Source organism: Trichosurus vulpecula, chromosome 8 (genome assembly GCF_011100635.1).
Source record: "Trichosurus vulpecula isolate mTriVul1 chromosome 8, mTriVul1.pri, whole genome shotgun sequence".
In the NCBI taxonomy this organism is placed as follows: Eukaryota; Metazoa; Chordata; class Mammalia; order Diprotodontia; family Phalangeridae; genus Trichosurus; species Trichosurus vulpecula.
The window spans coordinates 28,943,877-28,970,172 of NC_050580.1; the positions used below are offsets into that span (position 1 = coordinate 28,943,877).

The window sequence follows — 26,296 nt, forward strand, 5'->3', positions numbered from 1 at the left end:
GCTTGAGAAGCCCTCAGCCCAGGGATGTAAAGTGGTCAGAGAACTAGTCAGAAAGAGATTACAGGGGATCCTTTGCTAGCACTCAGTGAAGATGGCACTGATAGGCCACTCTACTACCCGTAAGCAGTTTGAGGTCACAGGTCCAAGGTAAAGAGAGGACTAGAATAAGAAAACAGGGATTCTGATTGCAGTTACAAGGTGGAAAGGAGTGCTAGCACTTGCAGCTGCAGGAAAGCAGAGGATCTGGTCACAGTTCCAAATCCAAGAGGAGAGCTAGTACTTACAGCTGCAGGGGAGCAGAGACCATTCCTGGGTAAAGGCCAGAATGTAGATCAGAAAAACAGTGATCACACTTCTTGCAGATAACACCACCTTGTAAGCACAAAAAACTTAAATAGCCCCACTGAAAGCAGCAGCTTCAAAAAGCCTGAAGCTTGGGACAATGCCTCCTTACTCCAAGATGAGCAGAACTCACCTTTAACATAAGTTCAAAATCAAGAAATAGGCTGGGAAATGAGCAAATAAAAACACTCCACTCCCTCCCCCCCAAAAAAAATACCCCAAAACACAACTTAACCATAAAAAGCTACTATGGTGACAGGGAAGACGAAGACATAAACTTAAAAGACAACAATGTGAAAACAGCTATAAGCAAAGCCTCAAAGAAAAATACTAATCCTAATCAAGGCCAACAAGAATTCCTGGAAGAGTTAAAGAAAAAGTAGTAAAAGAAAAAAAAACAGAAAAAGACATCAGAGTGATGCAAGAGAATTATGAAAAGAGAATTAACAGCTTGATAAAAGAGGCACAAAAATACTGAAGAAAATATCACCCTAAAAAGATAATTGACCTAATGGTAAAAGAGGTTCAGAGGATTCTGGGAAGATGGCAGAGCAGGTCATAAAATTCCAAGCTCTCAAGATTTACCCCCACAAAAGATATAAAATAGCACCTTGGGGTGAATCAAGTTCAGGGGGGATAAATAAGAATAGGGGCATAACAGGGGTCTTCCTGGGACAATTTGAGAAATCCTAGGAAGAGGTTTGGTCTTGTGAAGAGTAAATACCTCCAGGCTAAGATCCACCTTAACAACAAACTGCAAACAATAAGCAACAAACCCTGGAGTTAGTTGTTTTGGGAGGCTGCATGGCCCCGGCCACAGGAACTTTTACTCCCAGGACAATGTGGGGAATTAGGTGTATAATCTGGGGAAGATCTAGGGAATCTCTGCTGACAAGGAATGCCAGACCCACTTGTGCTGTGGTAAGTGGCAGGAGCAAGAAGGAACCAGCACACGCCAGGTAAATTCAGCAGCAGTGGGGGAGAATTCCCCTGCTTGTGGGCACTTAAAGGAAGTTGGAGCTTTGGCTTACGCTAGAGGGGAGAACTGAAGATCTGAGGCATAAGGCATCATTCCCCATACACCAGGGCTAGAGGTGATTACAAAAATTAAGCTATTACTAAAAACAAAACAAATAAAACCAAACCAAACCAAACCAAACAAACAAACAAAAAACAAACAAAAAAATGAACAGGCAAAGGAAAAAGAATCCAACCATAGAAAGTTATTATGGAAATAGAGATGAATGGGGTTCATCATCAGAGGAGGATACTGAAGCAAAGAAACCCTCTTCCACCCCAAAGAGTAACATCAAATGGTCACATACCCCAAAAGACTTCATAGAAAAACTTAAAAGAAGATTTTAAAAATCAAATGAGAGAGATGAAGGGAAACCTAAAATAAAATAAGAATAGTCCAAGAAAAACAAGAAATTATGAAAAGAAAGTCAGCCAATTAGAAAAGGAGATCAAGAATCTTAAGGAAGAAAATGACACCTTAAAAATTAGAATTGGGTAAGGCAAAGCCAATAAAGTTATAAGAGATCAAGAACTGATTAAACAAAATATGAAGAATGAAAAAAAATAGAAGAGAAAGTGAAACATCTTAATCTTATAAGACAAACAACTGATCTGGAGAACAGATAAAGAAGAGAAAATATAAGAATAATTGGACTACTTAAAAGCTATGATAATAATAATTAAAAAACCTTGATACAATAATACAAGAAATAATTAAATAAAATTGTCCTGAAGCAATAGAACAAGGGAGGAGGGGGAGTACAAATAGAAAAAAACATCATTAATCACCACTTAAAAGAGGCTCTATGAGGAAAACTCTTAGGAATATGATAGTCAAATTCCAAAACCCCCAGCTCAAAGACTAAAATATTAAAAGCAACAAGAAAAAGTAAACTTAAATATGATAGTGCCACAATTAGAATCACACAAATACTAGTAGCAGAGATACTAAAGCACCATATGTCTTGAAACACTATATATTGAAGAGCAAAAGAATTGAGGCTCTGGCTGAAAATTTCATACCCAGCAAAGTTAAGCATAGTCATGCATGAAAAACAAAAACAGGATATTTGATCATCTGTCAGACTTTTAAGACTTTGTTAAAGACAAAACAAACCTGAACTTAATAGAAGATTTGACATACCAGAGCCAAAAGGAACATAAGGTACATACCACAGACTGATTATAAGGGATGCAGTAAGGATAAACCATTTAATTTTCATGTATGTAAAATGTATGTCTAAGATTATTAGTAATTGGGTAGTTAGTAAGAAAGTTTGGAATAGGCCTGAGTATGATATGACTTTAAAAAGTAAAACCACTTAGGAACAGCTAAAAAGAGTAATTATTTAATACAAATGAAGTGCAAGAGAAAGAATCGATACAGAGGAATTAGATTGGGGAGGAGGGCTGGTAGTTCTGGTAACCTACTTTTATTGGGAATGGGTTTAAGAGGGAATAATACAGATATATCTAGAAAAGTATAAAAGTCTTCAAAACTCAGAAGAAATAAAATGGTAAGGTGATAGGGACAGGGGGAAGAGGACAAGGGAGGGATCTCTAGAGGGGATGGTGAGGGAATAGATTAAAGGGAGGCATAAAAGTGTGTTTAGATTTATGGAAATGGGAGGACAAGGAAGGGAACCTTGGAGGGGGTAGGATAAGTAATAGGATTACAAGGTAGTGGGTAGAAATAAAGTAGAGCAGTCAGGAGGGATAGGAAATGAGATATGAGCAAACAAAAGAAAAAGACTAGGAGTAGAATTGGTTCGGTAAAGTATATACCTATATAAGCATATATGTATTTGTATATATGTATATGTATATATTTATATAGTAATATATCTGTAATCAATTGTAGCCTTTGGGGTGGGGGGGAGGGCAAAAAAAAAGAATAAAGTAAAAAGTGCACAGCAGAGAACAAAAGAAAACTTACAAGGAAGCCAAGAAAAGATGGATAGCTTTCAACACAACATGTAGTACTTATCATACAGGCTTTCTTGAAATGAAAATTTATCATTACACATTTTGAATCCTCTCATATCTTGCTATGTATGTGGCATGTTTTTTTTTTTCTTTTCTTACTTTGTATTTAAGTTCCAATATTTAAGTTTATGATTTTTGTTTCTTCTCTCTATTTGGTATTTGTGTTCTGGTGTTTGAGTCTAAAATAAAATTTAAAAAAATAAAAGAGGTACAAAAAATCACAGAAGAAATAACCTCCTTTAAAAGAAGAATAGGCCAAGTGGAGAAAGAGGCACAAAATCTTAATGAAGAAAATAATTCCTTAAAAATTAGAATTCGGCAACTGGAAGCAAATGACTCCATGAGAGTTCAAGAAACAATAAAACAAAATCAAAAGCATTAAACAAATAGTAGAAAATGTGAAGTATCTTTTTGGAAAAACAACTAACCTGGAAAATAGATCAAGGAGAGCTAATTTAAGAATTAATGGGCTATCTGAAAGTTATGCTCAGAAAAGAGCATAGACATCATCATTCAAGAAATTATTGAGGAAAATTTCTCCAATATCTTAGCTTCAGAGGGTAAAGCAGGAATTGAAAGGATCTTCCAATCACCTCTTGAAAGAGATCCCAGAGTGAAAACTATAAGGAAACTATACCTAAATTCCAGTGCTATGAGGATAAGGAGAAAATACTTCATGTACTCAGAAAGAAAAAAAATCAAATATCATGGAGGCACAGTTGAGATTACACAAAGATTTAGGAATTCCCATGTTAATGGATCAGAGAGCTTGGAATATGATAGTCCAGAGGCCAACGGAGCTAGGATTACAACCAAAGATAACCTATCCAGCAAAACTTAATATAATCCTTCAGGAGTAAAAAATAGATACTTAATGATATATAAGACTTCCAAGAATGTCTGATGAAAAGACTAGAACTAAATAGAAAATTTGACATTCAAACAGACATCTCAAGAGAACCATAAAAGTTAAACGTGAAGAGTTAAATTATTTACATTCCTATATAGTAAGATGATCTTCTGAAAGATCATTGTCCACAGTAATAGCAATGTTGCATCAACTGTGATATACTTGACTACTGTGATCAATGAAGTAATGCAAGACAATTCCAAAGGTTTCATGACGAAAAAATGCAATCCACATCAGGAGAGAGAACTGATAAACTCTGGATGAAAAATAAAATAAGAATGGTCAATTATCCTTGAGAAAAATTTAAGGACTAAGCAGTCTTTTCCCAAGTATTTACAAGTACACATGAATTTTATATAGTGATACAAATGACTAGAATTTGAAAACAAAATAAAATCACACTGGATTTATTATTTGTTGAAAAACAAAAGATATTTGACATAGTAGTAGTCAATATAACCTGACAAAAACTTTGTCATGCAAATAAGATCACATATGATTTCTTGATAGAAGGTGCCATGGAGATTTTTTTTCAACAAACCTCTGATTAAAAAAAGCCAAAAATTAGAGAAGGCATGCCCCCAAAAACATGCTTACTACTAGTTTTAAAGCTATAACCTATCAGGTCAAAATGGAAAAAAGGGCTCACCATCAATAGGAATGCTGCTGACTAAATATTCCTGCTTGTGAACAATATTAGGTTGACTACATTGAGACTAAGGACATTAAAGAGTGTCCTCAATGAAATCTATTCGATCAAATAAGTTCAACCTAAGAATCAACAGAAGAAAAAACAAAATGGATGAGAAATGCCTACTGCCCCATTATGACTTGGAATTGGCCGGCTGGTCTGCTGAGTTAGTATCTTGAAATATACATAGGATAGAGGTAGGGCAAATGGACTGTGAGTTGGACCAAGATTTGAAATGAATGACAAGAAAAGACTAGATTGAATCTTAAAAATCTATCAGCATTTTTTAATGATATCTAGCTTACACTTGATTTCTAAAACCATTGTTTTAAAACAAATGTTCTCCTCTTGATTATGTATATGTGTATGTATATATACACACATACACATATATACATACACATACATATACATATAGTTATATATAACTATATATTTGTGTTATATAGTTATATATAACTATATGTGTATATGATATAGTTATATGTAACACTATATATCTATCTATATGTATATATCTTTTATATACATATATATACATATATACACACATATACATATATACACATATATACATACCTATGTATATATATGTGTGTATGTGTGTGTGTGTGTGTGTATATATATATATATATATATATATATATATATATATATATATATGTATGTATATATAGTTATATGGTTGTAGATGACCCAGATGACCATGGGGAGACTAAGGAAGATATAAATAGAGGGAAACATATCTCTAATGGTTTTCTCTATTCAATAAGTGGCAGGTGGGGTATGCATATTAAATATTTAAGGTATTCTTTAAGATTTTAAAATGCTATGTAATTTTGAGAGATTATAAATGCACATGGTTAGAAAAGGAGGTAGGCAGATCATGTACCAAGAGCAAATGATCACAGAACAATAAACTGAGGGTAATACCATCATTCTTACATTGTCATAAGATAAAGAAGGCTTTTAGTATTTTAGAAAGATTGGTAGAGGTTCCATGAGAAAACTGGGACAAAATTTCACAGAATGAGAAAGCACATGTGGGTTTTGATTTGTACTGTACTGATGAGGTGGTAAAATCACTATATTTATGAAGTTAAAGACAGTGTGATATGGAAGCATGCAAAGATATATCTGATATTATTAATACATCATAAGATATATGAGCATTAGATATTAATCATTGCTAATATATTTCATTAGGAATTATCACCACATTAACCCAAAGCGTATGTATCTTAGGAAATTAGTGGTAGCTATTTTATTAATATTCATTAATGATTTTAATAGAATTAATGTTTTATGAATAATAATTATTATTATAATTTCAAATATGATATTCTTTAAATCTCATAAGATGTAGCTTAAGAATTTAGTAAGGAAAATACATCATAAAAAGAAGATTGCCAAAGGTCAGTCTGTATTATATAAAGAATTTATTTTTAGAAACAGATCAAGAAAGGAAGCTGCATGAATTCCTCTTGGTCTTTTGCTTGTGTGTAGACATAGACATTTTCATGAATTCTAATGATATCTTATCAATCACCCAAATACTGTTTGGAATAGCAAAGGCTGTAAATCAGAATTCTCTATGGACATTTTCAAAAAGAATGAAGGATCACCTAAAATATAAAGCCTTGGAAAGGGCTGCCATCTGAGTGAGTTGAAGCAATATCCACCCTAATGAGATAACTGATCCATAAAATTATTAAAACACAAGTAAGATTTAGATGGCTATTAAAATGAAAACACCTGGCATACATGCTCACTACTCATTTCCCTACATTCCTTTAAATCTTTTTTTCTAATACCACCTTCTGATCCCCACCCCTATCCACTAGAGTCTTTGATAATATATTTACTTTTGTGTTACTACATTTGGAAGTGTATTCCATTTAATATATATATATATATATACATAGATATAGATATATATACATAGATAGATATATATATGCATATATATATATATATATATATATATATGTATGTATGTATGTATGTATGTATGTATGTATGTATGTATTTCCCCTTCTCTCCCCACAACAGGCTATAATACTCTTGAAGAAAGGAATTTTTTTTTTGTTATTTTGTTTTTATCTTTGTAATCTTAATACATAGCTGCTCAATGTCTTACGTGTTGTAGCCACCTAATAAATACCAATTGATTGATTTTTTCAGAAAGTGATTATGTAAGAGCATCTACCTTTTCAGAAATATTCAGCTATGCCAAAGTTTTAATTTATCCAAGAAAAATAGCCCCAAAGATGTCTGATTGCAGTCTGCCTTCTGGGTAATGGAGCCAACACTTTTGCTTTAAACAGTTATGTCCAAATCACAGAAAGCAAGAGAATGGAATTTTCCCATGCCGATTTCTTAAAGGACTCACTTGTTTGGCGATCTGCCGGGCAAGGACATCCATCCTTGAGCCTGATTCGGATATCATTTTAGCTGCATAAATTACATCAGTTGTATGCTTCAATGGACCTCTGCCCCTAGAAATAGAGAAAAGCATAGTGGTTAGGCTTACTTGATACACAGGACCAAATCATACATCAAATATCATTGATCTCAGCCCTCGGGCAACTCATTCTTCTAATTCTGATGGCAGCACATTTTTAGCATAGTAGATGCATTAAAAAAGTTGTGAAATATAATCAGGAAGATGAAATGGAACAAGGAGATTTCGTTCCATCATTTGTAATGAAATAATTCAGTCTCGGCAGGGATTAATCCAATTTGTTTTGGTTTCCCGAGAACCTTACATAGTGCCCCTAGGATACAAATAGTAGTTGAAATAAATGCTTTTGTCTGGTTAAATTCAATTCTACAAACATTATTAATTGTGTCTTATATGTCAAAACTATGCTAAACCTAGAGGATACAATGAGAAAAAAATGTCCCTGTCCTCAAGAAGCTTCCATCTACTGGGTGGAAACAATGTATATACACACAAGTAGTAAAAAACAAAAAAAATACAAGCTTTGTTGTTAGAGGACCTACATTTGAATTTGACCTGTGAGCCTATTGCTAATACCCATGGATAAGCCACTTTCACCAACCCAGGTCTCGATTTCTCCATCTATGATGACTTCATTTCCATCTCTAGATATATATGTACTTGAGATTCTAAATATATACAAAATAGTTTGGAAAGGGGGCACACTTATGAAGGGGGGAGACAATTGGAAGGGAATTTTTTTTTGCTTGTAAGAGGTGGCCCATTAGCTGAGTTTTGAAAGGAATTTAGGAGGGAGAACATTCCAGACATAGGGCCATGATCTATGCAAAGGCATGAAAATGGCAGATGGAATATTATGTAAGGTGAACAGCAAATATATTGGTTTTCCTGGGGTGAGAAGTACATTAAAGGTGATCATAATTAATTTCAATATCTAGTTGAAGTTATATTATGAAGAGCTTTAAATGCCAAACTGAGGGTGTTTTTTTTTTCTTTGCTTATTTGTTTTTATTCTGAAGGTGATAAGGAGCCAATGAAGTTTCTTGAGCAGAAGAGTGACATGAGGATATCAAAGATACATTTGATCGATTAGAAAATTTTCAAGAACTCCATGACCAGGAGAAAATGCAACAATATTTCAATTCAACTGAACACACACACACACACACACACACACATACACACACACACACACACACAGAGTTTTTTTTAAAGCAACTACCAAGTTCAAGGAATCATGCTAAGCAAGACATGTGGGTATAAAGGTGAATGTCTCCATCTTAAATGCAGAATTGATATTAGTTGAGACATAAAATATATTCAGATCACTTTGCTATACATAGTCGATTATTATTCTTCTTTGCATTATCATTTTTCATTCAAGATTTTTTTAATTCAACAATAATCCAAACCAGTAAGAATTTATTAGTATCTTCTACGTGCAAGACTCTGTGCTAGGTTATAAGACCCTCACACTACCAAGAAGATTGCATTCTTCTACTGAGATACAGGGTAAACAAAAAGAAATACAAAATAATGTATGGAAAGAGAAAAACTCTAATTTATTATTTGGAAGGAGAATGAGTGAAGGCTTTGGGTTGGTCATTTTGCAAGTTTTGAGTCTGATAAACTAAGGATTACAATTTTCAGAAATGAGGAAGAAGATGATTTCAGGTAACTTGGAGTTCAGCCTGCACATAGCAAAAAGAAATGTGGAATGGCACATTAAATTCGGGGAATGGCTAGTCAACCAGTGTTGGATGAAATGTAGACTGTTTGAAGGGACGTGATGTGAAATAACAATGGAACTGTAGATAGGAAACAAGTATTTATTAAGCTCTTACTATGTTCCAAGCACTGTGCTAAACACTTCATTGTTATCTCAATTTATCCTCACATTAAAGGTAGATGCTATTACCATCCCCATTTTATAGTTGAAGAAACTAAGGCAGACAGAAGTTAAAAGACTTGCTCAAGGGACACACAGTAAGTGTCTGAGGTCAGATTTAAGAACAGATTTTTTTCCTAACTCTAAGCCCAGCTCTCTAGCCTTTGCAAGAGCTAGCAGCCCAAGTGCTGAAGGCTTTAAATGCCATGTTCAGTCAGTCATTAACCATTTATTATGTGCTCTCACCGGGGTGTGTTTGAGATGCAAAGAAAGGAGAAAATCATCTTTGCTCTCATGGAAAATTCAAATTTCAAATGAGGATCAATTAAATTTATAGGTACATAGAAGATATTTGCAGAGGATATAGAACGTTAAGTCTAGAGTAGAAGCCTTCACTCACTGGGAGATGGAGGAAGTTCTCTTATCTCTTGAAATGTGGCATTTGATCTGACATGAAACAAACCAGTGATTCAAAAAGTTGAGGTGAGTTCATATTGTATCTTAGAGGCATAAGGGAATCATTGAAGAATTTTGAGTAGGGGAGTCAAATGGCCATGCAATGTTTAGCAAAGATTATTTTAACAACTATGTAGAGGATGGATTGGGGAGGGTAGATTGAAAGCAAGGAAAAAAAATAGAAGGTGGCACATTAGTGGAGCTGGTACATTAATACAGGGTGTCCCATGATATAAAGAAATCTATCATAGGGTCAATAGGGTTTGCTTAAATAGAAGTGTGAGTGATGAAGAGATGGAAAATTATAAACATGGGTAATGTAAGACTCCTTCGAAGTGTCTTAGATCTTGGGAGGATATGAAGAGAGGAGACCCTGAATATCCAGGATATATGCATCAAGAGGAAAGATAGAGGATTAAAAAGGACTCTGTCTCCTCTACCATATTGCCTTAGACAAGTTAGACTTGTCAATAGCCCAGTACTATGGTCATTTATGTAAATGTCTGCTTGGATTTGCTTCTGTAGAAAAGTCTGAGAATTATGAAGAGAGTTTTTGTTTCTGAGAAAAGTCAGGGAGCATTTCTATATTGCTTGATGTCTATGTGGAAGGTTCTCCAACTGAATATCTGTTGTAGAGAAGTTTCTACATAGTTTGGGGGCTGGCACATGCAATCTACCAAAGGCATGCTTTACCTCCCAGATATCCCCAATTTTCAGAAAGATATGCATAATAAAGGCAGAACTTCTGGACACCCAGGTGACTAACAAGATAAATAATAATGACCTTGCTTCCTTGGCTTAGCTTATATACAGGTGCAAATGTATATGAGAGTCAATTTTGAGATCCTCAAAACTTTATAGCCCAACCTCCATCATACTCTTGGTTATTTTTTTTTTGAGATTCACTTGAAATGGGTTGTGGTGGAATAGAATTCTATAAGGGGTTAATGATATCTGAAGAACTTATAACCCTAAATCATATCCCAGAAAGCTAAGACTTTTAAATGAAATTCAGTTTCAGATATGGGAATTAAAAATTCTTAATCTTAGCCTGAAAACACTGAACTTGAATTTCATTTGTCTACGGACATTCATAGACTAAACATTGTCTAAAGGGCTGGCAAATTGGCCTTAGAAAAGAAAAAAAAAATAATCACTGTATCTTAGTAGAAAGAAGCTCAGATAACCAGGATGTAGCCCTGAAAAGTTATGCCCATATAGAAGCGTGGAGACTACCCAAGTCACTTTGAAAAACTATGAGATGAGAACCTATTCCCAAAGAGTACTGTGAAGCCAGAAGCAACCAAAAGACCAGGAAAGAGATGCCTAGAAGAGCCAACTTCACATCTGATAACAGAAACATGATGTCCAAATGATAACAGAATAGAGTTCTATGATGGCATTATCAGAGAAGATCATCAACCCTGGTATGTTTGCCCTATCTGTTCCCTAGCAGAAATCTGTTCCTGACATAGGTATCCTTCAGCAAAACATTGTACTCACACAGGCTATTTCTGTCTTTTCTTTGGTCAGGTTCCCTGGTTATACCCTTACCCTGTGTGTTCTCATTCCATAAGTAGCTCCTGGTCAATCAACCAATTGACAAGTGTGTATTAACTGTCTAATGTTTACCAGGAACTAGGATATATTCTAGGGAGGGATACAAATATAGAAAAATGGAACAATTGACATATATTCTAATAAGGGAGGCAAGTACATTTTTATGGACAATCAGAATACGTAGGAGAGCTAGGTGGCACAGCAGGCAGATTACTGGCTTTGGAGTCAGGAAGACCTGAGATGTGACATCTCACAGTTTCTAGCTGTATGACCCTGGGCAAGTCATTTAACCTCTGTTGCCTCTGTTCCCTCAACTGCAAAAGGGAGATCATAATAGCTACCTTCTTCTCAAGATTGTTGTGAGGAACACATAATATGATATTTGTAAAGTGTTTGGCAACTTTAAAGCACTACATAAATGCTAGTAATAATAATAAACATTATTATGATTATTATGTAAAGATAATAGATACAAAGTAGAGAGGGAGGGCATTGTAGTTCTAGAGATCAGATAAAGCTTCATATGGAACTTGATGCTTGTGCTGCATCTTGAAGGGAGACATTCAATGAGGTTATAGCCTGCTCTGTATTCATGCACATTCAATGTGCATCACCTGGTAGACTTTTCATATTTGGCACATATATCACTTCTTCAATTGGTGGTGTGGAAATTTGTGGAACACCATACCTCATGTGTACAAGGCAGTGATTTTCTTTTGTCACTTTTTTTTGGATATGGATTTTGCTTGAACCGGTACATCCACTAATTGGCTTTTAAAAGTAAAAATGCTGGTCAGGAATCGTGAGCCATGCTTTTTGATTGGCTCTTAACCCATGGAGTGCTTTGAAGTTTAGATTACTTATCCAAGGTTTCAAACATTGGAGAGATATCCAGTTTGCTATAAAAAGTCAAGTAAGGGGTCTAAAGCCTATATAGAGATATATTTTGATGACACATTTTCTTTTTCATTGGGCTTCCCATACTCAATGGAATCAAGTCTTGGAGCACTAAGCACAGTGCTTAAGCAATCCTGAGATAGATTTGTCCTGCTAATATAGAATACAGATAGTCTTTAATTCTACTGACACATACCAGCTGCCTTCCTTGGACATCTACTAAAAAGACATGATGTAGACACTGGACCCTCACACTCCCCCAGTGAGACACTTACATCCCAACTTTTCGCAGTACAAAAATCATCACTAGATTTTGTTTATTCCAAGTGAGCCCAAAAGCACTTCATTTCAGAAGCTTAAATCAAATTCCCTGTATTAAGCAGGTAGTGCTGTGTGGAGAGTTTTAAGCAAGGCATCAGCTTTCATTACTTCTATGAATCTCCTGAGAAAGTTAAACTAGAAAAATGCTGCCTAAGCCCTCAGAAGGCAATACATCATTTTTCAAGGTCTACTACAATGGACAAAGGTTATTGGGAAGATGTGTAGTTCCACACAGCAGCTAAAGACAATAATGGGTCATTTCCCCCTGCGTCAATATATTTCCATGTAAAAATGTGATAAGCCAAAGCCATCAGTTTCCTTCTAGCTCCTAACATATTTACCAAATTCACCATGAAGCAAAGCTAACATTTTAGAGAGAGAAAAGGGTCTTAAATAGCGATGACAATACAATGTGATGGGTCACAATTAATCTTTTACATTTTGTTCTTAATTAAATGCACTATTTGGCCAGTTTCCTGTTAAATGTTGGACAAAGTGCATATTTTAAAAATGATTCCCCATCAAGCCAACCATAAAAAATGCATCTAAAAAGAAGGATATGCCCTGGAATATTGATGGATTTTGAAGGTTTTCAGGCTATGGAAGATGAAGTTTTCATTTTCCAACAAAAGGCATTCAAAGAATTGATTAGTTGAAAAAGAATCTGAGATCTGGGTTCAAATATTAGCTTTACCACTTACTGTCTGTGTGAAAGCAGGTTACTTCAGCCTCACTAGGCCATAGTTTCTTCCTCTAGAAAATGAGGAAATTCAATAGAAAATCTCTAGGGCCTTTCATCTCTAAAACTATTATTAGATTATCCTATGACTCAGTGGACATTGAATTAATTTGAATAATATTCTTATAGAGCATCCCAGCAGCTGCAATCCACTTTATCACTACCCTCTGTCCCTGATTGGAGAATAGAACCATGAATTTCAACACCCCTATCTAAGGAGCAAACATCAGATGTTTAGAACATGTCTTTTATCACAGTGGTTGCACCACTTTGGGATTTCTCTGGTTTTTCCAGTACGTGCTTTTTGTTGGGTAACTTTCTTGGCCTTCCCCTCTTCCACTTTTCAGCTAGTATTTTGTTTTCTCTTACTAGACTGCAAGTTCCTTGATGACAGGGACTGACTTTCTTTTTGTATTTGTATTCCTAATGTTTAACAGAGGGCCTGACACATGGTAGGTACTTTATAAATATTTGATTGATTGATTCATAGGAGTAAAATGAACAAGAATGAGTCCCTGGTGCAATGAAGGTAGATTTTTTTTAAAGACTGACTTTCTATATGGTATAGGGAAGAAGAAGGACAGCATATCTAGGACATGTCACCCTCCACTATGGAGTCACTGATAACACCATGCCAAAAGTGTTGATGAGGTTCTGCAGGAGAAAGCTGTGTCTTAGATTCATAACACATTAGGGCTAAGACTGGGTTTGGAACATAACTAGTGAAAATCCTCTAATGTTACAGATGAGGAAACCTGAAACCCAAATAATCATAGAACCCAAAGATTGTAAGAACTGGAAGAAATTTTAAAGAATATCCCATCAGTCTTCAGAACAGGAATTTTAGGCCTCAGATAGTGAGGTGACTTGTCCAAAATTATAGAGATTATGGAGAAGCCTGTTCCCCTCGATTGCCAGGGCTGTTGTTCTTCTATCATATGGCATTTTCATGCTATGAAGACTCAAAGGAATGGCACCTAATGGTTATTGATAGAGTCAACAGAGGAAATAGAGCTATGGTAAGGTGGGGCTATCCTCCTATAGGCAATTTATGCTGCAAAAAATATCTGTTTGTTTTTTACCCCTGTTGATATAAAATGTAATTTATACTGAATGTTATATGTATTTTTTTATTTGGATGTAATAATATGTTTCCTCTAAAATGAACAAATAGTTTTCTCTTCCATGGCAGAAATGGGCTCAATGTGTTTTGCTATTTCAATTGCCACGGAAGGCTTTGAAGACCAAATCTCAGGCAAATTGTTTTGTTAGTCAGACTCCTGTGCCAGGCAATTGGTGAGAAATTCACCATCTGTGTATTCGGCTCAGAGAATTCCAACACTGAGCTAGTTGATCGTCTAGTTCTCCAATCTCTTTCCAGCCCTTCTGTTACTTTTCCTAATGTTGACATGTCCCATTCCAATATAATGCTCAATCCACATTCTTACGGATGTAGACTCAAGGAGGCCTGAGATTTGGACATGAAGAGACTTATTTCTTTTTTCTCCCTCTCGCTCTCTCTCTTTCTCTTTCCTTCCCTCCTCCCTCCTTCCTCTTTCTTTCTTTCTTTCTTTCTTTCTTTCTTTCTTTCTTTCTTTCTTTCTTTCTTTCTTTCTTTCTTTCTTTTTCTTTCTTTCCTTCCTTCCTTCTTTTTCCCTTTTTCTCCTTCCTTCCTCCCTTTCCTTCTTTCCTTCTTTCTTTCTTTCCTTCCTTCCTTTCCTTCTTTCCTTCTTCATTCCTTCCTTCCTTTGTTCCTTTCTTTCTTTCTTTTTCTTCCTTCCTTTCTTTCCTTCCTTCCTTCTTTCTTTTTCCCTTTTTCTCCTTCCTTCCTTCCTTCCTTTCTTTCCTTCTTTCCTTCTTTCTTTCTTTCTTTCCTTCTTTCTTTCTTTCCTGGAAGGATGTTAACTTCATGCAGAGTTGTATTATTGGGTTCTTCCATTTGAAAGCAATCCATATTTCCAAGCAGTGATTGCTTATGCAATAGGATGAAGAGTTCATAACATCTGAGAACTGTACCTTACCAACTCTTAACTACATAGGAATCCTTTCTGTAATAAACTCAACAAATATGACTACAGGTTATCCAACCTGTACTTGCAGACCTCTAGATATGAGGTTCTTAAGAGTGTGTGTGTATGTGTGTGTGCATGTGTGTACATGCATGTGTTTGTGTATTTGAGTATGTGTGGTAGACTCTATTAGCAGTTAAGTGAAGCTTACAGACCTCTACTCAGGGCAGTGTTTCAAAATACACAAAATAAAATATGTAGGATTGCAAAAGAAAACAATTGCATTGAAATACAGTTGCAGAAATATTTTAAAAAAGAGTTTATGGACCGCAGGTTATAGCTAGAGGTTAAACCCACTTTTAGTGAGAAGGAATCAACTTCTCAGGCAGATTTGTTTTCTTTATTAGATCGTTAACACCATATCTAGCTATAAATCTATGGTCCCATGGTCCTCCAGCATGAAACTCTGTTAGTAAGCTTCTTTATGACATTATCTTTCTGTCTAGCTTCTACCCATTAATCTTTGTTCTTCCTGCAGAAAACAAACAAAACCATTCTAATCCTTCTTTCTCTACTCTCCCAAATCACAAGAAAACTCCTCATCTAAAGGAAAATACCTATGAGCTAGGCAACATGATATGGTGGGAAGAACATTAAACTTGCCTAGATGAACTTGAAACCTGGAGTTAGGATCCAGGATCAGCTGCTTTATGACCCTGAGAAAGTCCTTTAGGCTTTCTAACCTTGAGTTTCTTCCAATGTAAAAGGAGGAAGTTGGATTAGAAAACCACTAAGAACCATTTCAACAATACATCTATGATCCTCTTAAGCCATGGTCCTTCTCAGTCTCTTTTCCAGGCTAAAATTACCCTTCTTGTTCATGTGGGACATGCATTCAAGATCCACTCTTGTGAAATCAGTCAGTCACCTTAGTCTGTACGCTCTATCGATTCTTAACATTCTTCCTAAAACATGGCACACATTGACCATGATAGCCCAGAGGTGGACTGACAAAGGCAGAGGACAGTAAGGTCAGCCCCTCCACCATCCTGTAACACTGAGCAAGCTGAACCTCAATTTGTTTATCTGTAACATGAGGAGGTTGGAATAGATGTCTTCAGAGACATCTTCTACTCTAAAGCTACGATCCTTAATGCACCTTAAAAATCATCCTTTTAATGTTATGTCACATAATTGAATCATAGAAAGTTTGTAATCCCCTGAAATTGCTGTTTTCCCCTCAAATGAACAGCTGCTGCACCATGTCTCACTCATCGTATACTGTGAAGTTGATTTTCTGAGCCCAAGTGTAAAATGTTATTTATCTTTGTTAAATTTCATCTTATTTGAACTTGATTAACATTTTAGCATGTTAAAATCTTTTTGGATCCTGAATCTGGCAACCAATATATTATATATCCTGTCTAGCTTTTTGCTATTTGTTAATCTGATGTCTGTCTGTGTCTAAACTTTTACTTTTTTTATCCAGGTAGGAAAACTATAATTTGAGTAAATAGCAAACAACTTTGGATGCATTTATATTGAGAGGGTTATCTAGTTTTTGTCCATCACTCCACAGATCCATGGAGACTAGTGGATCAGAAAGTGCTACATGGCACTAGCTGCCAGTGTTGTTGGGCTAGCCTTCCACGCCATATTTTTGATGGAGGGCAATTAAGGAAGTACAGGTACACAGGTGAAGTTTGGGCAAATTGGGAGGTGAGGAGCAATCAATTCTCCACCATCCTGAGTACAAAAAAATAGAATATTCTCTGTTTTCTAGCATCTCCTTTCCATTACTTGGAATGTATCTCTAATAGACTGAAGCCTACACCTTAGTTCAAGCCAGGCCTTGTTTTGACTCTATTGTTTTTATCTGATTTGGCCTCTGACAACTCCTCTTGGCTCTGAGTGTAGGGCTATTGTTGTTCCTGGAATTACTAGAGTTGTTTAGCAGTCATTCCAGGCATAGTATTTGGTAGACCAAAAGTGTCATACACATGGCCTACCAGCCACTTGCAGCATATAACATTCTTGAGTATGATCCAAACCAGATTGAAATTTCATAGGGAAATATTTAATAAAATAAATCAAAATGCAATAAAATATAGATGACATTAATATGTGGTTTTCTAAGTCAATATGTGGTCTATAGGTGTCCTTATATATGGTTTAGTGGCTCCTGTTTCTATTGGAGCTTAACACTACTGTGCTGGATTCATCCATAGACCAGAGAACCAGTATTGTTTACCCATTTTATTTTTCTTTCATAAATTTCTTTTGTTTTAAATTAAACTAAAATTTAAATTAAAGTAAAAAGTTAGATGAAATTTTAAAATGAAATTTAAATTAAATGAAACAATTTAAGTTCCATGTTGTACTACTTTTTATTTGTTTTTTACGCATGTATGTTTGCATTCTATCTATCTATCCATCTATCTATCTCATATATTTACTTAAATGCACCTCTATCTTCTATTCCTGTAAGGTACCCCTCCTCCCCTCATCACCTCTAGAGCTTAGATTGTCTTATATCCTTTAAGACTCATAAGTGCCATGTTCTTAATGGAGCCCTTCCACATCTATGAAACTGCTACAGAACTATCTCCCCAAATTACTTGCATCCATCTTTATATCCTATATTTTTTTTCTTCGTATATGTCATCCCCTCCACGGAATATGTTATTTGTGGGCGTGGATTGTTTCATATTTGTCTTTGTATCCGCACCACTTTGCACAATGCCTGGAATAATATAAGTTCTCAATAAATGTTTTGTGACTGATGGATTGACTGATCAATCCATAAATTTATGAGAATTTTCCTCATTGGAAATTCTCTAATGGAATTGTAGGACCTGCCTGATATACTATCAGGACTTATGAAGTTTTTAATTGTTTGATTTATTCCTAATAATGCCAAATCCTCCCTATTAGTGCACCCATGTGTGAATAAGCACAGAATTTTTCCTTTCAACAGGATAGGAACTGCAGGTGAAGAAATTCTCTCTAATGGGAAGTATCAAAGACAACTAGTCTATGACTTAATAAGTGAGTCTTGAAGCACAGAAAGGTCACATGAATAGTAATTGCCACAGGTATGATTTGAACCCACTTCTTCCTGCCTCCAAGCCAAGCACTTTATCCATTAGGTCAAGCTTCCTCCAGGAACATACAACTATGTTTTTATTAATAGATTGAGCCATGTAAAAATAAGCATACTTTTCAAAGTGGTAAGTGATTGAATATAGAAAAGTCATTCCAGGTGAAGTAAACAAAAATTGATGAGGTAAGAAGAGATAGTTGGCTTATGCAAGGAGAAATACTTCCTCCAGGGTTCCTCTTGTAGGATATTTATTAGGGAAATTGTATGTCTTTAAATTCTAATGTCTAGTTAATGAACATTTTCAAAATTTGTGGACTAGTAAAAATCCTTAGAAAAGCAACTAGAATTGTTCTGGTAATAAAGAGCCTACCCTATTAAATGGAATCCTTTGAGGCCTTTGTGACCAAAAGGTGAACACTGACAGCTGAATTCAATTTGGTTCAATGCAATTAAATCTATCAGGTACTGATTAAAAGCTTCATGCTAAGAACAATGTTGGGTGCAGAGGAGACAAAGACAAAACAAGCAATGAAACAGTCTCTTCCCTCAAGGAGCTTACCTTCCTTTCCAAGATTTGCAATATAAACAAAAGTGAAAAAATACAAAATATCTACAAATTAAACACCAAATGATTTCAGGCAGAGGACAGCGCCAAAGAACTTTAGGGAAGATTTTGACTTGGTTTAAACTAATGTTCTCTAAGAAAGTCACGTTAAATACAAATAGAAGTGAATCGCTAAAGCCACATATGGATTGGTCAAAAAGAAAACAAAAGAAAAAAACCCACTCTAGTTCACTTTCTCTATATCATATTTTATCTTTATTTAGCCCTGGACCACTTTGGGTCTTGAATTTGATACCTCTGCTAAAGGCATGTCTCAGTACTAGAAATAGTAACTCAATGTGTACATACTTAGTTGACAGTATTAGAACAGGAAGGAAATTAGATGGAGCTCTCTGAGTCTCACTCCATCAGTGTATACCGTGTTATATCAGGAATCTAAGATTTTGTTCATTTATCTTACTAGTGTTTAGGACTCATTTTCTCTTGCTGGATTCTCATCTAGATCATGACCTCTAACTAAAGGTATCCCTCAGGACTCTGTCCTGGGTTATTTTCTAATCTCCCTCTATTCTATTTTGTTTAATTATCTCATCAGGTCCTATGGATTTAATTACCATCATTGTACTGACAGTTCTCAAATCAACTAATCCTGCCCCAAACTTTCTATTGACCTCCCGCCTCACATTCCCAACTGCCTTTCAAGCATTTTGAACTGGATATCCAATAGACATCTTAAACTCAAGATATCCACAATATAAGTAATTTTCTTTCCCCCTAAACTTTCATCTCCTCTGCTGTTTTCGCTATTATGTTCACTATTATTCTTTCAGTTCCTCAGGTGAACAACCCAGTTGTCATACTTGACTCCTCACAATATGTCACCTCCTATATTCAATAAATTGCCAAGGCCAGATGATACATCCCCTTCTCTCTTCCAAAACTGCTAGTACTCTGGTCCAGGACCTCATCACCTCACACCTGGATATTATAATATCTCTCTGGTGGGTCTGACTGCCTTAAGCCTTTCCCTACCCAAATTCACCCTCCATTCAGCCACTAAAGTGATACTTCTAAAGCATAGACCCAGCAGGTCCACAGGCTCCAGGGACTACTTATTGCCTACAGGATCAAATAAAATATCTTCTGTTTGTTGTTCAAAGTCTTTTATAACCTACTCCCCTGTCATCTTCCCAGTCTTCTTACATCATGTTCCCAACTATTCAGTTTTTGATCTGCTGACTCTGGTTTCTGTGATGTTCCACAAACAAGACAATCCATCTTTTGGTTCCAAACAGTTTTTCTGGTTGTCTCCCATACCTGGAACATTCTCCCTCCTTATCTCCACCTACCGACCTCCTCAGCTTCCTTTAAGTCCCAACTAAATCACACCTTCTACGATAAATCTTTTCCAACTCCTCTTAATTTTCAGACTTTCCACCTCAATTATTTTTTTTTCTTGAATATAGGTTGTTTGCACATATTTGTTTGCTGTTGTCTTCTCCATTAGATTGTGATTTAGGGCAGGCTTTATCTTTTGTCTCTTTGTTTAGCTTAGCACAAGGCCTGGCACATCGAGGGTTTTTGACCTAATAGTAGAAAATAGCATACAATAAACTATGGTGTTTACCTAGGGAGACATAAAAGATTTACTGAAGAATAATCATGAAAAAGTTATGTCAAATTTTGATATATATGAAAGGAAAAGCAGATTTTGAGAAAGCATGTGTTTAGGCAAAGATCACACCATCACCCATTTTATCTGTCTATACCATGTATAAAGTAGGGAATATCAAACAAGATATGAAGTTCATATATCTGAGTGGTCATATATGTGGACCTAGAAAGAGCTTCAGAGGTCATTTCATGCAAACTCCATGTTTTACAAATGAAAGAAATGAAGCCAAGAAAAGTTAAATGACTTACTCAAGGCCACACAGATAATAACTGGTAGAGCTGGGATGAGAGATCAGGTAATATAATTCCAAATATAATACACATTCCATGTTCTCAACTTGATTTTGCCAGATTCCAGTACGATGTTGAGAAAGGAACACTGGTTTGCCTATCAGAAGGTTGAAATTTGAATCCAAGCTCTTGTTATTACAAGTATGATATTAGGTAAGTCAATTAAATTTTCCATACCTCAGCTTCTTGATCTGTAAAATGATACAGTGAGACTAAGTGACCTCTAAGAATTATTCATCACAAAATTAATAGTTTTATGACTGTAGTATTCCTGCCTTCAAGGAATGACTATCCTAATATTATGTGAGTCAATATGGGTACATGAGGTAAAATTTGAAATTGTGATATGGAAGGGTACAAAATGCTATGTTAATTCAGAGAGAGGAAACCAATTCTGACTGGAGGGATCAGAGAATGGATGGGGGATGGGGGTAAAGAACTGAGCAACCATCAGGGAAGTCTTAATGAAAGACTTGGAATTTGAAGGATAAGTAGGAATTGATAAGTAAAGAGAGATTATAGTGAAAATTCATTCCAGAGAATGACAAAGTACCAAATTTATAGGTCAAGAGAATGAAATGAGGGAACTCAGATCACTCACCCGTCTTCAGTGTGGCCTTTTGACTGAGTCCAAGTTTTATAGAACAAATCCTTTTATTAAGGAGATTTTTTCTGTGAAGTTTGGATTCAGTCAAAGGGCCACACTTAAGGACCTAGAGGGCCATATGTGGCCTCGAGCCCACACATTCCCTACCCCTGACCCTAGCCCATAATACAAAAATACATTAAGAAGGAAAGTTATAATGTGGGCTACAGCTGAGGCTCATTTAATATGGTAGGCTATGATTTGTTTTAGGCTTGGCCTAATACCATGCATATGATGTAACTGCAGCTTGATTTCAGGAGTGTTGGGAAGGAACCTTCCCCAATGTCTCATAACTAACCAAATTCCAGAGGTTCCTCACCCCTGGAGGCTATTGGTTAGGCAATCTATGCCTGGGAAAAGGATAGATAGAAGGAATACTGTGACAATTTGGAAATAAGCAGGAATAAACACAAAAATCAGCCCATAGTAGTGTTAAAGAGCCTGAGGAATGTTAGAATCCAAGATAGCAAGGGAAACAAACCAGGTTGGGTCTCAACACTAGATCAAGAAACCCAAACATAAAGTTTGCCACAGCTGACCATCAATCTGACTCAACCTCACCGCTCAGGTTCTCTATCTTTTTATGATGGTTTTCTGGGTTTCATGTTTGTGTGATAATGAGTATATTTATTTCTAAGGCCCCCTGAGATTGCAACACATTAGGTTGTGGGCTTTCTCTTGTATGGCATTTCTTCTCTCTCTCTTTTTTAACCATATGTTCCCTTTTGTAAATGAAGGATTAGTTGGAACCTGTTCATTACAAGTATTTGGAAAGTTGTTATGCAGAAAAGAAACAGTGAATTAAGACAAAGGTTTCTAACAGTACAGCTGTCAAAAAATGGCCGCCTCAGTAGGTGGAGTAATGGATAGAGTTCTGTTCTTGGAGTCAGGAAGAACTGAATTCAAAACTGACCTCAGACATTTATTAGCTATAAGACATTGGGCAGCCAGTCACTTAACCACTCTGCCTCAGTTTTCTTATCTGTAAAATGGGAAAAATACTGACTACCTCTCACAGTTATGACAATAATATCATATACTCGTAAATAATGTTGAAAACCTTAAAGTCCTACATAAATACTGGCTAATGTCATTAGCCATTCCTCTTCAGTGGAAGCCTTAAAGCAAGGTGTGATCACTCAGTATGGTTTACAGAGGAATGCTTTTTCATTTATGTGTTTAAAGGTAACTTAAGAGGACTCCTCCACACCTGAAATTCTGCCCTATCAACATAGTTAGTAAAGCCAGATCTATATAAAGCAAGGGTATAGACCTATGAGTTCCTTGGCGTAAGGAAGTCTTGGATAAGGAAATTCCCTGTACCTATGAACCATCTCCATTTTGTCTGCAATTTATATATTTTAAAGTTTTGCTTAGCTCACTAAAGAAGCTTATGGGGTCACAGCCAATGTATGTACACACATCTATTAAAAATGAGAGACGAGTCAATGAATTCTGCCCTGTAGATGCTCTTTTCCAAGAGATAAGATTTGAACTCAGGTCTACGTAGTTTCAAAGACTCTGTATCCCTCCCCTTTTCCCCACTAGTTTACATTGCTTTTGTAATCCTCTAGAAGCCTCCATCATGTCTTCCTTCCCCAGGAGATACATTACTGGGAAATCACATTATGGGCTTGGTACTCACATTTCCTAAGTACTTTCTATAGGCTAATTGGATGCTTTGACTGCAGGGCAAGGTCATGGGCCCCTACTTAAAGAAGGGCCTTACCATCATTTTTTCCCCTGTTCCCCACAAGTTAGATGCTTTTTGATGCCTTCCGAAGTCTCCATCATGGCCCTGCCTCACCTGCCTTTTCAGCTTTGTTTTGGGTATTATCTTTCCTCATTAGCCAATAAGCTCCATGAAGGCAGGGATTGTCTTTGTCTTTATTTTTACTTGTATCCACCATACTTAACACATTTCTTGACACATAGCATATACTTAATAATGCTTATGGACTATTTACTATCTTCTAAAATGCATTGCCTTGATCTATATTTGTTCACGAGGCAAAATAAAATTCATGCAAAATATACAGAGAAATAAGAATAAACTTAGATTTTTCTTTTAACCTAGCACTGTGTGGTGTGGTGGAGTTCACAGCACACAGACATACACACATGGACAGACACATACACACATGTCTTAAAAAATGAGAGACATGAGTCGACGAATTCTGGCATGTAGATACTCTTTTCCAAGATATGCTACTCTTACCTTTTTAATATTATCTCCAATCCTAGAAAGACAATAACATTTATTGGCACATTTCACTGAACATTCCCAGGAAAGTAAAACTAACAGAGAAACAGAAGTAGGATCAGAGATAGGGATTTCTTTAGCCAGCTTCCCTGGGTGGTTCCCCCCTCACACTTCCCCCGCCCCACATACACACAAACATACTTTATTTTTTTAAGTTCCAGATAAATTAACTTGAAGAATGCCTGGAAATATGCTTGAATATTTTTGATGAAATAGACCAATTCACCAATTTTCACTTGGTGCGAAGCTTGCAATGCAATTAAGTCATATGTTTGGTCTTAAAAATGCCAAAAGAGGAAGCCCATAAAAAAACAAGAAATGTACAACAATTTATCCCATGGGCCTTTGGGACATACCTCTCATTAAGCAATGCCATTAAAAAGGGATCAGGAATGAGGCTATAAAGGTCTCAAAAATTAGAACTGTGGCTTCATGCTATGCCAGTCACATTGATATTCTGATTGGAGTTTTGTTACTGGATCATATCTCTCTCTGCTTCCCTCTTCTGATCCTGAGGGTTACAGAGTAAATAATACTCTTTCTTTGGATTTACTCTATCAGCAGCCTGTCATTTGTCTTTGCCTCTCTTCCTAGCTTCTTTCGTGTGCTGTCTTGCTTGGGAACATGAAAGAACAAAAATGACCAACCAAAATAAAAGTTTTAAAGATTGACTTCTGCTTACACAGATTGACTTCTAAATAAAAGTTTTAAAGATTGACTTCTGCTTACATAGAGATGTAATGGGTTGGTAAAGGGCCAGGGATGGGCACTGGGGAAAAATAAAAGATTTGCAATGGTAGCAAAGACACTGGTAGTTTTTTGACCAACGCACTGAGATGATTACTTAGAAACAGGGGTTCATTTTTCCCCCAAATTTATTAATTTATTTGATTTCAGTTTTCAACATTCACTTCCATAACTTTTAAATTTTCTCCCTCTTCCTCCCCCGCTAAGACAACATGCAATCTGATATGGGCTCTACACATACGTTCCTATTAAAAACATTTTCACATTAGTCATGTTGCATAGAAGGATTATAACAAATGGGAGAAACCATGAGAAAAACAAAACATAACAAAAGAGAAAATAGTCTGCACTTCATTCTTCATTCTGACTCCGTAGTTCTTTCTCTGGATGTAGATGGCATTTTGCATCATGAGTCCTTTGGAAATGTTTTAGGTCCTTGCATTGCTGAGAAGTGCTAAGTCTATTAAAATCAGTCCTCACACACTGTGTGCATAATATTTTCCTGGTTCTGCTCACCTCACTCAGCATCAGTTTATATAAATCCTTCCAGGTTTTTCTGAAATCTGCCTGTTCATTACTTCTTATAGCACAATAGTATTCCATTACATTCATATACCACAACTTGTTCAGCTGTTCCCCAATTGATGGGCATATCCTTGATTTCCAGTTCTTGGCCACTTCTTGTATATGTGGGTCCTTTTCCCATTTTTATCAACTCTTTGGGATACAGTCCTATAAGTGGCATTGCTGGTCAAAGTGTATGTACATTTTTATAGCCCTCTGGGCATAGTTGCAAATTGCTCTCCAGAATGGTTGGGTCAGTTTAAGGCTCTGCCAACAATGAATTACTATTCCAACTTTCCCCCATCTTCTCCAACATTTATAATTTTCCTGTTTTATCATGTTAGCCAATCAGATAGGTGTGATGTGGTACCTCAGAGTTATTTTGATTTGCATCTCTCTAATCAATAGTGATTTGGAGCATTTTTTCATATGACTATAGATAGCTTTAATTTCTTCCTCTGAAAACTGCCTGTTCATATCCGTTGACCATTTATCAATTGGGGAATGGCTTGTATTCTTGTAAATTTGACTTAGTTCTCTATATATTTTAAAAATGAAGCCTTTATCAGAGATACAAGTGGTAAAAATTCTTTACCAATTTTCTGCTTCCCTCCTAATCTTGGTTGCATTGGCTTTGTTTGTGCAAAAACTTTTTCAATTTAATGTAATCAAAATTATCCATTTTGCATTTCATAATGTTCTCTATCTCTTGTTGGTCATAAATTACTCCATTCTTCTTAAATCTGACAAATAAACTATTCCTTACTCCCCTAATTTGTTTATAGTATCAGCCTTTATACCTGGATGGTGTGCCTATTTGTACTTTACTCTGGTATACGGTGTCAGATGTTGGTCTATACCCAGTTTCCACCACACTATTTTCCAGTTTTCCCAGCAGTTCTTGTCAATCAGTGAGTTCTTATCCCAGAAACTGGGGTCCTTGGGTTTATTTCTATAATCATTGACTACTGTGTCTCATGTATCTAACCTGAACAGGGGTTCATATTGAAACAAAAATATGTATTTGAATTTTCATCCTCTCCTGTACTAAACAGTTGGAAAGGAAGAAGTATCTATTACTAATGCAGTGGCTCCTGATGGATCAAAATGAACACATTTGGTAGAACTCGTTAGATTGAATTGATGAGAATGGTTCTCATTAC

General features: G+C 36.0%; 1 protein-coding gene across 2 annotated transcripts in view; it reads right to left on the reverse strand.

Annotated features, from left to right (window-relative positions):
* Positions 1-26,296, reverse strand: part of CTNNA3 (catenin alpha 3) — a 1,949,360-nt gene that overhangs the window by 74,077 nt on the left and 1,848,987 nt on the right. For both annotated transcript variants that reach the window (XM_036734544.1, XM_036734545.1), the window contains exon 16: positions 7,339-7,444. In XM_036734544.1, coding sequence (XP_036590439.1) covers positions 7,339-7,444 — 106 coding nt within the window. The remainder of the gene's footprint in view (positions 1-7,338; positions 7,445-26,296) is intronic.